General features: G+C 51.3%; 1 protein-coding gene across 2 annotated transcripts; it reads right to left on the reverse strand.

Moving 5' to 3' along the window:
• Window positions 1–1,943: 1,943 nt before the first annotated feature.
• Window positions 1,944–10,282, reverse strand: KLHDC9 (kelch domain containing 9). 2 transcript variants are annotated; one of them, XM_044272496.1, is made up of 5 exons: window positions 10,239–10,282; window positions 7,242–7,755; window positions 6,870–7,038; window positions 2,992–3,190; window positions 1,944–2,726 (listed from the first exon to the last, which is right to left on the reverse strand). In XM_044272496.1, exons 2-5 carry the CDS (start codon window positions 7,745–7,747, stop codon window positions 2,563–2,565), a joined length of 1,038 nt encoding a protein of 345 aa, XP_044128431.1. In that variant the 5' UTR covers window positions 7,748–7,755; window positions 10,239–10,282; the 3' UTR covers window positions 1,944–2,562. The 2 variants fall into 2 exon arrangements, with proteins under 2 accessions (XP_044128431.1, XP_044128432.1); XM_044272497.1 differs by lacking the exon at window positions 10,239–10,282 and adding an exon at window positions 10,090–10,138.
• Between the last annotated feature and the right edge of the window lie 3,210 nt (window positions 10,283–13,492).

A 13,492-nucleotide genomic window follows, 5' to 3' on the forward strand; every position in this document is an offset into this window, starting at 1 on the left:
CCATAGACAGATTTCCCCCTCCCCGTAGCAGTGCCATAGACAGATTTCCCCCTCCCCGTAGCAGTGCCATAGACAGATTTCCCCCTCCCCGTAGCAGTGCCATAGACAGATTTCCCCCTCCCCGTAGCAGCCCCGGCCCTGCTGCTCACAGCAGACTAATCACTCACTGCATCTTTATTTTACCTTACAATCGTGACGCTCCAGTAACAACTAACAGGCAGAGCGGACGGCGGCGTAACTTCACTTACTCATGTGACGCACTGCTCCGCCCACTTAATGAATGAAGGAGGCGGAGCAGGCGCGTCACATGAGTAAGTGACGTTACGCCGCCGTCCGCTCTGCCTGTTAGTTGTTACTGGAGCGTCACGATTGTAAGGTAAAATAAAGATGCAGTGACCTAAAGTAAACCGCCCGCCCGCATAGCAACGAACCGGCGATTATTCGATAACTGGATTCGTCGACAACGAATCCAGTTATCGATTATTATCGATTACATCGATTAATCGTTGCAGCCCTAATGTGCACGATGACTGGTCAGTGGCTACAAAGCCTCATACGGCCTGACACCTTCTATCATCAGCAGCAGATTGTACTACAGTAGCTCTATGGTCGGACCACGCGGCTAGCCTTCACTATATCAATGAGGGCCCATCAGGCTGTCCATGGTTCACTAGTTACGCTCTCTTGGAGCAGTAGTGTTAAAAAAATAAATAAAAAAAATACAAGTGAGCTTAAAAAAGGCAAATAAATTGCAAAATCATAACTTTTATTTCTGCAAATGCGTTGGAAAAACTGAAAAATGTAAAGTATAAACCGAAAACCTGTCTGAGCTTTCCTCTGGATGACTGAGCTGATATTTGGTGGCAGAGCCAACGTTTCTGAGAACTGCTTGACGTCGGTGCTTCTGGCCCCACTGAACAGGTCTCCGGTCCTGGACGATTCCATTCCATTTTGGGGCTTTTACCTAATAAACCACATTTTTGATGATTGGGCGGACCCCTCCATTACCTCAGTCCTGTTTGTCGGTAACCAGGATGCCGTTCTCTCACTGGTCAGTTCTGGGTCATTGTTGCCCATTTCCGGGACATTTCTTCTTCGGCACAGGGCAGCATGATCCTCTGCAGTATTCTGATATATTCACACCGATCCCTAACCCCATGGTCTGAGAGACAACCCCATATCCTGACCCCCCCCCCCCCCCCCCCGTGTTACTGTCTTCACAGTGTACTGTGGCTTGAATTCGGTGGACTCCTGACCTACTGTCTGCGGCCCCCGAATTCATCAGGTCACAAAATGCTGTGCCATCTCTCTTTGGGCCAGTCACCGTGTTCCTGGACAAATAACCATTCAGGACATGTCTTTTTTTTGGGGGGGGGGGGGGGGGGGGGATTTTGCAGGAAGTTCTTGCTGGTGACTTGGCTTCACTTCATTGTCTTCTGACTGTAGCAGGAATCACTGGTGACTTCAGATCTTCTCTCATCTTTCTGGAGGGGGATCATTGGTTGAGACTTCACCATTTTGGCTATTCTTCCATCCATTCGATCTGTAGTTCCCGCCTCCTTCCGTGTCTTTCAGGTTTTGGTAATAATTCGCTGCACTTCTCTATATGTTTTTCCCTCTTCAATCCACTTTTTAAACAAAGTTCCTCATCAGAACAAAGTCTGGCCCGACCCATTTCCCCCAGTACTACAGAAGGAAAGGCATTATAGGCAACATCTGCCGCCCTCCTACCTTAACTAAGGGCCAGAATTAGTTGTGTGTCTTTTGTTTTGTTTTTTTATCTACGCCACTTAAAGTGAATGATTTACTCTGTAGAGTGATTGATCAGGTTGATATTGGAGGCCTCAATCTGCTGTACTTACCGCCACCGGGAACACCCAACTGGCCATTCTGGAAATGCTCTGCCCCAGTCGTGTACAGGACACCGTTCGGCCCAGAGTCGCTCAGATCTTTACACTTGCATATTTTTCCTTCTCCAACACGTCAAGATCAGAGTGTCCACTTGCTGCCTGATACATGACGAAGTAATCAATGGACGTCAGTGGTTTTATGGTGTGGCGGATCAATGTATAGAAATCCTGGCAGACATGGAAACGTTCATCATTACCTAAGACATTTTACTTTCTTTTGTAATCCTTTCCACATTACCAAAATATCACGGCTTTGTAGAGTAATGGAGGCAGAGATCAATGAAATGCTCTTCTTGCAGAAGGTTGGAAAAACATTTCATTGATGTCTGTATCTTCAAGTCTTTACTGAAGTCTTCCTTTGGGTCCCATTGCTGTAACAAAGCCATCTTTCTTCCATCACCAATATAACCATGTTTTATTGGGTCAGACTGGTAAAGCCAGGAGAGCCACTCTGGTGGCACAGCTCGAAGCAGGTGATTGCGCAGTCCTAGTGTTGTGACTTCCTATTCAGTCAGTGTCTCTACGTTCGGAGACCTGATGCACTTAGTTTTGCACCTTTTATCGTGTTCTTCATAACCATTTTTCTGCTTTGTGACATGCTTTTTGTAGATGTAGCTCCCCTCCTTTCCAACCCCTGTTCAGTCTTTGCCCATTATAAGAAGTCCAGTACATAGATCTCCGGGCATGGCGTCTTTCCATCAGCGCTAAATCCACCCACGAGGTAGAGGCGGTCATTGAGCAGGCAAGTCCGGTGGCCGACTCTTTTGTGGACAGGATCTGATCCGGGGAAACGAAACCAGCTCATTGGGTTGTATCCTGTAGAAAGAGACAGGAGGTGACATTCTAGGGCAGGGGTAGGCAACCTCCGGCACTCAAGCTGTTGTGAAACTACAACTCCCAGCATGCATACTTGCTCTGCTATAATAAAAACTGACATAGAAATAAATGCTGGGGATTGTAGTTTCACAACAGCTAGAGTGCCGAAGGTCGCTAATGCCTGTTCTAGGGGTCATGCCAACAAAACTTGACGTAAACCCTAAAAATCAGAGCATCGGCCACCGATCCTCAGAAAAAAACTCACGTGTGTCACAGACGTATAGATCGTTGCAGACAGCATCCCGGCTCCTGCTGAGAGTTTCTCCACCGAAAACCACTAGAAACGGCCCAATCACTGAGCAGGAATGATGCCGCAGGCTCTTGGGAGCTTCACGTTTGGCTTTTTCCGAGGCCACAAGTTGGGAGAACTTCTCCAACAGACTGGAACAGGTAGCAGTGTCCTCCTGGAGAATGTAGACAGGATACTTGGGTTGAATACAACCTAGAAGAGGTGTGTTTAACCACTTGGAGAAAGTATAGTCAAACAGAGGGCTCGGAGATAGTAGTACAAACCAGAAGGCCAGAGACAATACAAACCAAAGGAGTCTATCTAACCGTTCTGAGATAGAACAATCTAATGTCATGTACTTATCGATTCCGGACGCTGAACGTTGGGCTAATCGGGATCAGGGCCGGAGTCGCATGCCTCCTGGGGTAGGACTATTTAAATGGAGAACTGCTGCCTGTAATTGGTCTTCCTGCCTCACCAGCTCCCTGTGTGGTTCTCTGGATCGCTGACCATTTGCCTCTGACATGGCCTCCTGGTATTTGATTCTGCTAAGGCAACTTTCACATCAGCGTTGTGCTGTCCGGTTTTGAGATCCAGCACAGACTCTCAAAACCGCCGCATAACGCTTCAGTTTTCTCTCCATAATGGAGGCCATTATGGCATAAAACATGGTAAAAGGCAGAGTGGACCCGGCATGCATGGTCACCAGAAGGCAAGCAGCGTTTTCCTGTGCAGCATGGGAAACTGAACAATCTAATAAAAACCGGATCAGTTATTAGGATGGAAGTGTTTTGCTGTGGTTTTGAGCTGTATCTGACAGCTTTTGAATCCTGATCTGGTCCTGGTTTTGCGTTCTCTGACTTCTCATTTACCTCTTTTGGTTTAGGTCTCTGCACTTAGTCAAGTCAGGGACAGTTGCCAAGTTGTGGGCCACCGTTTAGGGAGGATTGTGCAAGGACAGGGCTGCGCTGTTACCTACCATTCATGATAGAATCACAGGCCATACCAAACCTCTCTGTGGTGTCTTCCTTTTCTGTCATGGATCCAATGCGGGCCTTGATAGTCCAAATGCAAGGTCCCGACCCATCTGGTCCAACACCAGGAGAATACTCAAGTCTCCACCACTAGTGACTGTTCCCTCAGAATCTTGAACCCCAAATTAAGTTACTCTTTAGGGTCAGTGCAACAGAGAATAGGTACAGTTATTTCTCTCCCGAAACGGGATCCCCGGGAATGCTCCTACCCCTGACTCTCCTGAGCTATCATCTATGGATTTTTCTTCTCTTAGTTTACTGTACGATGAACCTGACAGAGTTGTGTATGCTGAGCCCCAGCTGCTCAGGGATGCAGACCCTGTAGAGGACTACCGTGCAGACTTATGGAATGACCCGGCCGTAGGATGTCCGTTCTGCCAGGGTCTGTCTGATACACTCAACCCTTTACCTATCTTGATGACTTGGAGAACGTTCCTCCTCACCCTTTCACATTCCAGCCCAGATTTTCCATCCAACTTTTCCAAGGTGTCTGCTTCCACTGATGATCCTGCTCAGCTGGGTGTTAACCAGGTTTCCTCAAGACAGAGAAGCTTCAGGAGGGGAAAGCATTATGTTTCTCCTGCTGCAACGCTGACCAACTACTCTGGTCCTGTCCATAATGGCTGTTGTCGGAAACCACGTAGACGAGAAGGTATTAACTTTTAAAGACGTTCTCCCCAAATGTATCTCCTATAATTCTTGCAAACAGTCTGGTGTTGTTTTTGTAGATACTGGATCTGCTGCCAATTTTATTGATTTGTATTTTGCTGCTGGGTCTTCCTGTACTTTCTCTCCAGGACCCTGTATGGGTCGTTGCTGCTGACACCACACCTTTGGGTCAGGGTTTTGTTAAATATTACACCCCCAAAATTCATTCTGGGGTCTGTTCCCTGTTTGTAATGGACCATTTGCCAGGTAACGTGATCTTGGCTATGCCATGGCTACAACTGCATAACCCTGTTATCAACTGGACTTCTGCTGAGTTGGAGGAATGGAGACCCAAATGTTGCAGCGCCTGGACAATTAGGCCTGGGTTAAAGGGTATTCTGGTTACATTATCCTTCCCTATCCCAGCATAGGGTATTACTATTTTATCTGTGGGGGTCTTACCACCAGTTACAAGAACGGGGGCCCAGTACCTCTTGCAATGACCAGAGCAGCCATTCAGCCATGTGCGTGGCCACTCCATTCATTTCTATGGGAGTTCAAGAGATGGCAGAGTACAAGGCTCGACTGTCTCCGGAATTCCTATAGAAATCAATGGAGCTCGCACACGTGCCCAGCGGTAGGAACCCTACAGATCTAATAGTTATCCGCTATCCTGTGGCTGGGGGATAACTTAATGTAACCGGAATATCCCTTTTAAGGGCTAGTTCACACGACCGTGCTGTAGACCGCAAATTGCGGTCCGCAACGCGCGGACACCGTCCGTGGGGCAGGCGCATGGGGATCGCAGACCCATTCACTTAAATGGGTCTGCGATTCTTCCGTTCTGCTCTATCTTTTTGCGGTGTGGATGAACGGAACCCCAGAAAGCACTCCGTAGTGTTCCGTTCCGCATCTCTGGATTTGCGGACCCATTGAAATGAATGGGTCCACATCCGTGATGCGGCATAGACACGGAACGGTGCCCGTGTATTATGGATCCGCAAATGCAGTCTGCAATACGGCAGCGGGGATCACACGTTGGTGTGCACGAGCCCTAAGGCCGATACTTCTGTGTCAGTCTTTCTGCAGGTTCCAAACCAGAACTCATCGCGTCGGCCGGTTTTAGTATTTTCACTCGTTTCCCTGATTTAGCATCTGAGATCAGAGCTGACCACGATCACCTGGGCCCCTAGGACCTGAGAAAACATCAGTGTATACAAAAAAGGGGATGTAAAAAACACTCTTGGGGTTCTGTTTTTTTTGTTGTTGTTGTTTTTTTTGGGGGGGGGGGGGCAAAAGTATTGCTCTCTACTAAGATTCTGCGAAAGTACCTTCGGGTATACTCGCTCCTCATGAAGTGTAAGAAATGTCACCGCCTTGTTACCTCCTAGGAAATCTCCTGCTCCGGTCGAGGTTTGGGGAGGTGGAGGATGAGGTCTCCAAAATATTGGGTGCTAAGTGCAGTGGTTCATTGAAAAGGTTATGCTCCAAATGAGAGGTCCTGAGTATCAGTTAAGGCTATGCATGATGATTAATCAACCCGGAGAAACCTGCTCTTCTGCTTGGGGGTCCAGTGCCGCCTTGTAGAAGCGGTGGGTACTGTCACGGACTTGGCCAACTGCCCTGCCATAGCGAGTCTGGCTGAACGATGGCGGCGTGGCTCTGTTGCTGCAGCAAGCAACCCCACTGAAAGTTGGGCTGATCGACCTGGGGGCAAACTATTGAAATGGGCAGCTACTGCCACCGATGCCTGTGCCTGTTCTTCCTGCTTGACTCGCTTCTCTGATTTTGCCTCTGACGTCATCTCCTGGTCTTTTACTTTATTTGACCTTGCTTCATCCAGTCCTGGTTTTGGCCTCTTTCTGTCTGACTTCATATTTATTTATTTTTTACCCCTGTTTAGGTTTAGGCCCCTGCACTTAGTCAAGGCAGGGACCGTCGCCAAGTTGCGGGCCTCCACTGAGGGTGGATCGTGCAAGTAGGGACAGAGGCGCGGGTGGAGTACAGGGCTGCGCTGTTCCCTACCCTTTATGACACCTAAAAGGGTGTATCCAACTGTCCAGCGAGAATACGGTCTAGAATGGTATCTAACAACTCACTGCAACTGCAGTGGATGATGGGATTTGTGGTCCTTCTGTGACTTTCACCCATTAAGTAGTTTTTGGCTCGTACCTGGATTGTCCCTGCCTTCCAGTGCCCGACCACGTCCACGGTAGCGGATTCCCTCCCTCCAAATACGTAGAGAGACCACCCAGCTCGGCTGCCATGTTGACCGTCAGACTGGAGCAGGGCGGCTGAGTGCCCCGATCGTGACGCTGCGCGAGATTCCTCCTCTTTGTACCTGGAGAATGAGACAATAGAATAACAGGAGTCTGCCTTTCCTCTTACAGCTCTCTGCACCTCCTTCAGTGACTTCAGTAAAGACTGACACAGCTCAAGCAGTAGGAGACTAACGCTCCAGGGGAAAGCTGGGTGACCATATATTATACTCATCAGAAATGAGCTACACTGATAAGGCAAGGGTCACAGCCAGAGAGCACTTACCTGTAGGTCTTGGCGCCGGTTTTGACCTGTAGCGTGTATACACTGGCGTAACGCCTTTGTGTGCGCAGTCCTCCCTCCCTGCCGACCACGCAGAGCTCGCGGTCCGATATCTTGGTGCAGGTGTGACTGCTCAGCCCCGCCGGGGGGCGACTGTGTGGCTCCTCTGCCCACGAGGCCCACTCTCCGCTCTCTATATCGTAGCTGAGGACTGACGATAATCTCTGTGAGCCGTCCCACCCCCCGACCACACACAGCCACTTGTTGCCAATCGCCACAGCGTCGTGGTGACTTTGCCTATACGGACCGCCCGGTGGGCCACTCTCCACTGCATTCTGCGCTGGGTCAAAGGTCACAATATCGCCAAGAGGAGGCTCTTTATGGTCAGCGGATCGCATGCCGCCATATAGATGCAGCTTGCCCCGAAGCGGAGTACATGTGTGGTAGGCACGGGCAAATCGGAGATCAGAAGCCACCGGGGTCCATGTCGGCAGACCTGCTCGAGACATCGCTGCGGCTGCGTCAAGACAGGAAGAGATATTAGGCCCTTCTACACAGGACAATTATCAGAAACTAACGATCGCTCATTCCTGATAAGTGGCCCTTGTAAATGTGCCGCTGATCACCCAACAAACGCCGGTACATCTCCCAGTGTGAACTGGGAGCCGCTGCCCACAACGTGCTGGTGAGCGGCTGGATGAACGAGCAGACTGACGATCATTAGTCCCCCGTCCCATGGGAAAGGCGCTGATCAACTTGTATACTGTCAATCATGGCTCATTACTGCCCCTCTGTGGCCCATGTAAGACGACTCTGGGGGCCGGGAATCCCTACTGAGACCTACCCAGCACTGAAGCTATCCTTACCGAGAGGTGCCCTCTGGGTGATCCCTACAGAGACATGTCCACTAAGCGATCCCGACAGAGGCGTGCCCACTAAGCGATCCCTACAGAGGCGTGCCCACTAAGCGATCCCTACAGAGGCGTGCCCACTAAGCGATCCCTACAGAGGCGTGCCCACTAAGCGATCCCTACAGAGGCGTGCCCACTAAGCGATCCCTACAGAGGCGTGCCCACTAAGCGATCCCTACAGAGGCGTGCCCACTAAGCGATCCCTACAGAGCCGTGCCCACTAAGCGATCCCTACAGAGGCGTGCCCACTAAGCGATCCCTACAGAGGCGTGCCCACTAAGCGATCCCTACAGAGGCGTGCCCACTAAGCGATCCCTACAGAGGCGTGCCCACTAAGCGATCCCTACAGAGGCGTGCCCACTAAGCGATCCCTACAGAGGCGTGCCCACTAAGCGATCCCTACAGAGGCGTGCCCACTAAGCGATCCCTACAGAGGCGTGCCCACTAAGCGATCCCTACAGAGGCGTGCCCACTAAGCGATCCCTACAGAGGCGTGCCCACTAAGCGATCCCTACAGAGGCGTGCCCACTAAGCGATCCCTACAGAGGCGTGCCCACTAAGCGATCCCTACAGAGGCGTGCCCACTAAGCGATCCCTACAGAGGCGTGCCCACTAAGCGATCCCTGCAGAGGCGTGCCCACTAAGCGATCCCTACAGAGACGTGCCCACTAAGCGATCCCTACAGAGACGTGCCCACTAAGCGATCCCTACAGAGGCGTGCCCTCTAAGCGATCCCTACAGAGGCGTGCCCACTAAGCGATCCCTACAGAGGCGTGCCCACTAAGCGATCCCTACAGAGGCGTGCCCACTAAGCGATCCCTACAGAGGCGTGCCCACTAAGCGATCCCTGCAGAGGCGTGCCCACTAAGCGATCCCTGCAGAGGCGTGCCCACTAAGCGATCCCTACAGAGACGTGCCCACTAAGTGATCCCTACAGAGACGTGCCCACTAAGCGATCCCTACAGAGGCGTGCCCTCTAAGCGATCCCTACAGAGGCGTGCCCACTAAGCGATCCCTACAGAGGCGTGCCCACTAAGCGATCCCTACAGAGGCGTGCCCACTAAGCGATCCCTACAGAGGCGTGCCCACTAAGCGATCCCTACAGAGGCGTGCCCACTTAGCGATCCCTACAGAGGCGTGCCCACTAAGCGATCCCTACAGAGGCGTGCCCACTAAGCGATCCCTACAGAGGCGTGCCCACTAAGCGATCCCTGCAGAGGCGTGCCCACTGAGCGATCCCTACAGAGACGTGCCCACTGAGCGATCCCTACAGAGACGTGCCCACTGAGCGATCCCTACAGAGACGTGCCCACTGAGCGATCCCTACAGAGGCGTGCCCACTGAGCGATCCCTACAGAGGCGTGCCCACTGAGCGATCCCTACAGAGGCGTGCCCACTGAGCGATCCCTACAGAGGCGTGCCCACTGAGCGATCCCTACAGAGGCGTGCCCACTGAGCGATCCCTACAGAGGCGTGCCCACTAAGCGATCCCTGCAGAGGCGTGCCCACTAAGCGATCCCTACAGAGACGTGCCCACTGAGCGATCCCTACAGAGGCGTGCCCACTAAGCGATCCATACAGAGACGTGCCCACTAAGCGATCCCTACAGAGGCGTGCCCACTGAGCGATCCCTACAGAGGCGTGCCCACTGAGCGATCCCTACAGAGGCGTGCCCACTGAGCGATCCCTACAGAGGCGTGCCCACTGAGCGATCCCTACAGAGGCGTGCCCACTGAGCGATCCCTACAGAGGCGTGCCCACTGAGCGATCCCTACAGAGGCGTGCCCACTGAGCGATCCCTACAGAGGCGTGCCCACTAAACCGTTCCTACAAAGATATAACAGAATAATCCCTACTGAAAAATGCCTTGTCACGCACCACTAAATCCCATTCAATGACCCATGAGCATCACTATCTCCACATGCATCCAGGGTCCTTACTGGAAAGCCGACTCCGGAGCCCATCACAGGGTCACATTTCCTGGACAAGATATGAAATATGTCCAAGACTGCAGTCTCAGCGTCTGTGACATCCAGTACACAAGGAGTTAATACATGGTGGGTAAAAAAACCGAAAAACGCACACTCACCTCACAGATGCCTCACTGTTACTCCTAGGCCTCAGCAATCTCCTAGCCACGCCCACATCTCCCGGGCAACCGCTGTACATAAGCCATGTGCTTGAGGAGGCTGTGACTATAATACAACCAGCAGACTGAGCACCAGAAGTGGTACTGTGCAGTGTGTATACAGGACAGGGGAAGTGGTACTGTGCAGTGTGTATACAGGACAGGAGAAGTGGTACTGTGCAGTGTGTATACAGGACAGGAGAAGTGGTACTGTGCAGTGTGTATACAGGACAGGAGAAGTGGTACTGTGCAGTGTGTATACAGGACAGGGGAAGTGGTACTGTGCAGTGTGTATACAGGACAGGAGAAGTGGTACTGTGCAGTGTGTATACAGGACAGGAGAAGTGGTACTGTGCAGTGTGTATACAGGACAGGAGAAGTGGTACTGTGCAGTGTGTATACAGGACAGGGGAAGTGGTACTGTGCAGTGTGTATACAGGACAGGAGAAGTGGTACTGTGCAGTGTGTATACAGGACAGGAGAAGTGGTACTGTGCAGTGTGTATACAGGACAGGGGAAGTGGTACTGTGCAGTGTGTATACAGGACAGGGGAAGTGGTACTGTGCAGTGTGTATACAGGACAGGGGAAGTGGTACTGTGCAGTGTGTATACAGGACAGGAGAAGTGGTACTGTGCAGTGTGTATACAGGACAGGAGAAGTGGTACTGTGCAGTGTGTATACAGGACAGGGGAAGTGGTACTGTGCAGTGTGTATACAGGACAGGGGAAGTGGTACTGTGCAGTGTGTATACAGGACAGGGGAAGTGGTACTGTGCAGTGTGTATACAGGACAGGAGAAGTGGTACTGTGCAGTGTGTATACAGGACAGGAGAAGTGGTACTGTGCAGTGTGTATACAGGACAGGAGAAGTGGTACTGTGCAGTGTGTATACAGGACAGGGGAAGTGGTACTGTGCAGTGTGTATACAGGACAGGGGAAGTGGTACTGTGCAGTGTGTATACAGGACAGGAGAAGTGGTACTGTGCAGTGTGTATACAGGACAGGGGAAGTGGTACTGTGCAGTGTGTATACAGGACAGGGGAAGTGGTACTGTGCAGTGTGTATACAGGACAGGGGAAGTGGTACTGTGCAGTGTGTATACAGGACAGGGGAAGTGGTACTGTGCAGTGTGTATACAGGACAGGGGAAGTGGTACTGTGCAGTGTGTATACAGGACAGGGGAAGTGGTACTGTGCAGTGTGTATACAGGACAGGGGAAGTGGTACTGTGCAGTGTGTATACAGGACAGGGGAAGTGGTACTGTGCAGTGTGTATACAGGACAGGGGAAGTGGTACTGTGCAGTGTGCATACAGGACAGGGGAAGTGGTACTGTGCAGTGTGCATACAGGACAGGAGAAGTGGTACTGTGCAGTGTGTATACAGGACAGGGGAAGTGGTACTGTGCAGTGTGCATACAGGACAGGGGAAGTGGTACTGTGCAGTGTGTATACAGGACAGGGGAAGTGGTACTGTGCAGTGTGTATACAGGACAGGGGAAGTGGTACTGTGCAGTGTGTATACAGGACAGGGGAAGTGGTACTGTGCAGTGTGTATACAGGACAGGGGAAGTGGTACTGTGCAGTGTGTATACAGGACAGGGGAAGTGGTACTGTGCAGTGTGTATACAGGACAGGGGAAGTGGTACTGTGCAGTGTGTATACAGGACAGGGGAAGTGGTACTGTGCAGTGTGTATACAGGACAGGGGAAGTGGTACTGTGCAGTGTGTATACAGGACAGGGGAAGTGGTACTGTGCAGTGTGTATACAGGACAGGGGAAGTGGTACTGTGCAGTGTGTATACAGGACAGGGGAAGTGGTACTGTGCAGTGTGTATACAGGACAGGGGAAGTGGTACTGTGCAGTGTGTATACAGGACAGGGGAAGTGGTACTGTGCAGTGTGTATACAGGACAGGGGAAGTGGTACTGTGCAGTGTGTATACAGGACAGGGGAAGTGGTACTGTGCAGTGTGTATACAGGACAGGGGAAGTGGTACTGTGCAGTGTGTATACAGGACAGGGGAAGTGGTACTGTGCAGTGTGTATACAGGACAGGAGAAGTGGTACTGTGCAGTGTGCATACAGGACAGGGGAAGTGGTACTGTGCAGTGTGCATACAGGACAGGGGAAGTGGTACTGTGCAGTGTGTATACAGGACAGGAGAAGTGGTACTGTGTAGTGTGTATATATACAGGACAGGAGAAGTGGTACTGTGCAGTGTGTGTATATACAGGACAGGAGAAGTGGTACTGTGCAGTGTGTATACAGGACAGGAGAAGTGGTACTGTGCAGTGTGTATATATACAGGACAGGAGAAGTGGTACTGTGCAGTGTGTATATATACAGGACAGGAGAAGTGGTACTGTGCAGTGTGTATATATACAGGACAGGAGAAGTGGTACTGTGCAGTGTGTGTATACAGGACAGGAGAAGTGGTACTGTGCAGTGTGTATACAGGACAGGGGAAGTGGTACTGTGCAGTGTGTATACAGGACAGGGGAAGTGGTACTGTGCAGTGTGTATACAGGACAGGGGAAGTGGTACTGTGCAGTGTGTATACAGGACAGGGGAAGTGGTACTGTGCAGTGTGTATACAGGACAGGGGAAGTGGTACTGTGCAGTGTGTATACAGGACAGGGGAAGTGGTACTGTGCAGTGTGTATACAGGACAGGGGAAGTGGTACTGTGCAGTGTGTATACAGGACAGGGGAAGTGGTACTGTGCAGTGTGTATACAGGACAGGGGAAGTGGTACTGTGCAGTGTGTATACAGGACAGGGGAAGTGGTACTGTGCAGTGTGTATACAGGACAGGGGAAGTGGTACTGTGCAGTGTGTATACAGGACAGGGGAAGTGGTACTGTGCAGTGTGTATACAGGACAGGGGAAGTGGTACTGTGCAGTGTGTATACAGGACAGGGGAAGTGGTACTGTGCAGTGTGTATACAGGACAGGGGAAGTGGTACTGTGCAGTGTGTATACAGGACAGGGGAAGTGGTACTGTGCAGTGTGTATACAGGACAGGGGAAGTGGTACTGTGCAGTGTGTATACAGGACAGGGGAAGTGGTACTGTGCAGTGTGTATACAGGACAGGGGAAGTGGTACTGTGCAGTGTGTATACAGGACAGGGGAAGTGGTACTGTGCAGTGTGTATACAGGACAGGGGAAGTGGTACTGTGCAGTGTGTATACAGGACAGGAGAAGTGGTACTGTGCAG

The sequence above is a fragment of the Bufo gargarizans genome, chromosome 11 (assembly GCF_014858855.1).
Source record: "Bufo gargarizans isolate SCDJY-AF-19 chromosome 11, ASM1485885v1, whole genome shotgun sequence".
NCBI classification, from domain to species: Eukaryota; Metazoa; Chordata; class Amphibia; order Anura; family Bufonidae; genus Bufo; species Bufo gargarizans.

Bases quoted from the DNA above. Each gene is read 5' to 3' on its own strand.
- KLHDC9 (XM_044272496.1), bottom strand. From the start codon at position 7,747: ATGTCTCGAGCAGGTCTGCCGACATGGACCCCGGTGGCTTCTGATCTC. The intron at 7,039-7,241 runs GTAAGTGCTCTC...CTCATTCTCCAG, and splicing joins ACCGGCGCCAAGACCTACAG to GTACAAAGAGGAGGAATCTC. The intron at 2,727-2,991 runs GTGAGTTTTTTT...CTCTTTCTACAG, and splicing joins TCTATACGTCTGTGACACAC to GATACAACCCAATGAGCTGG.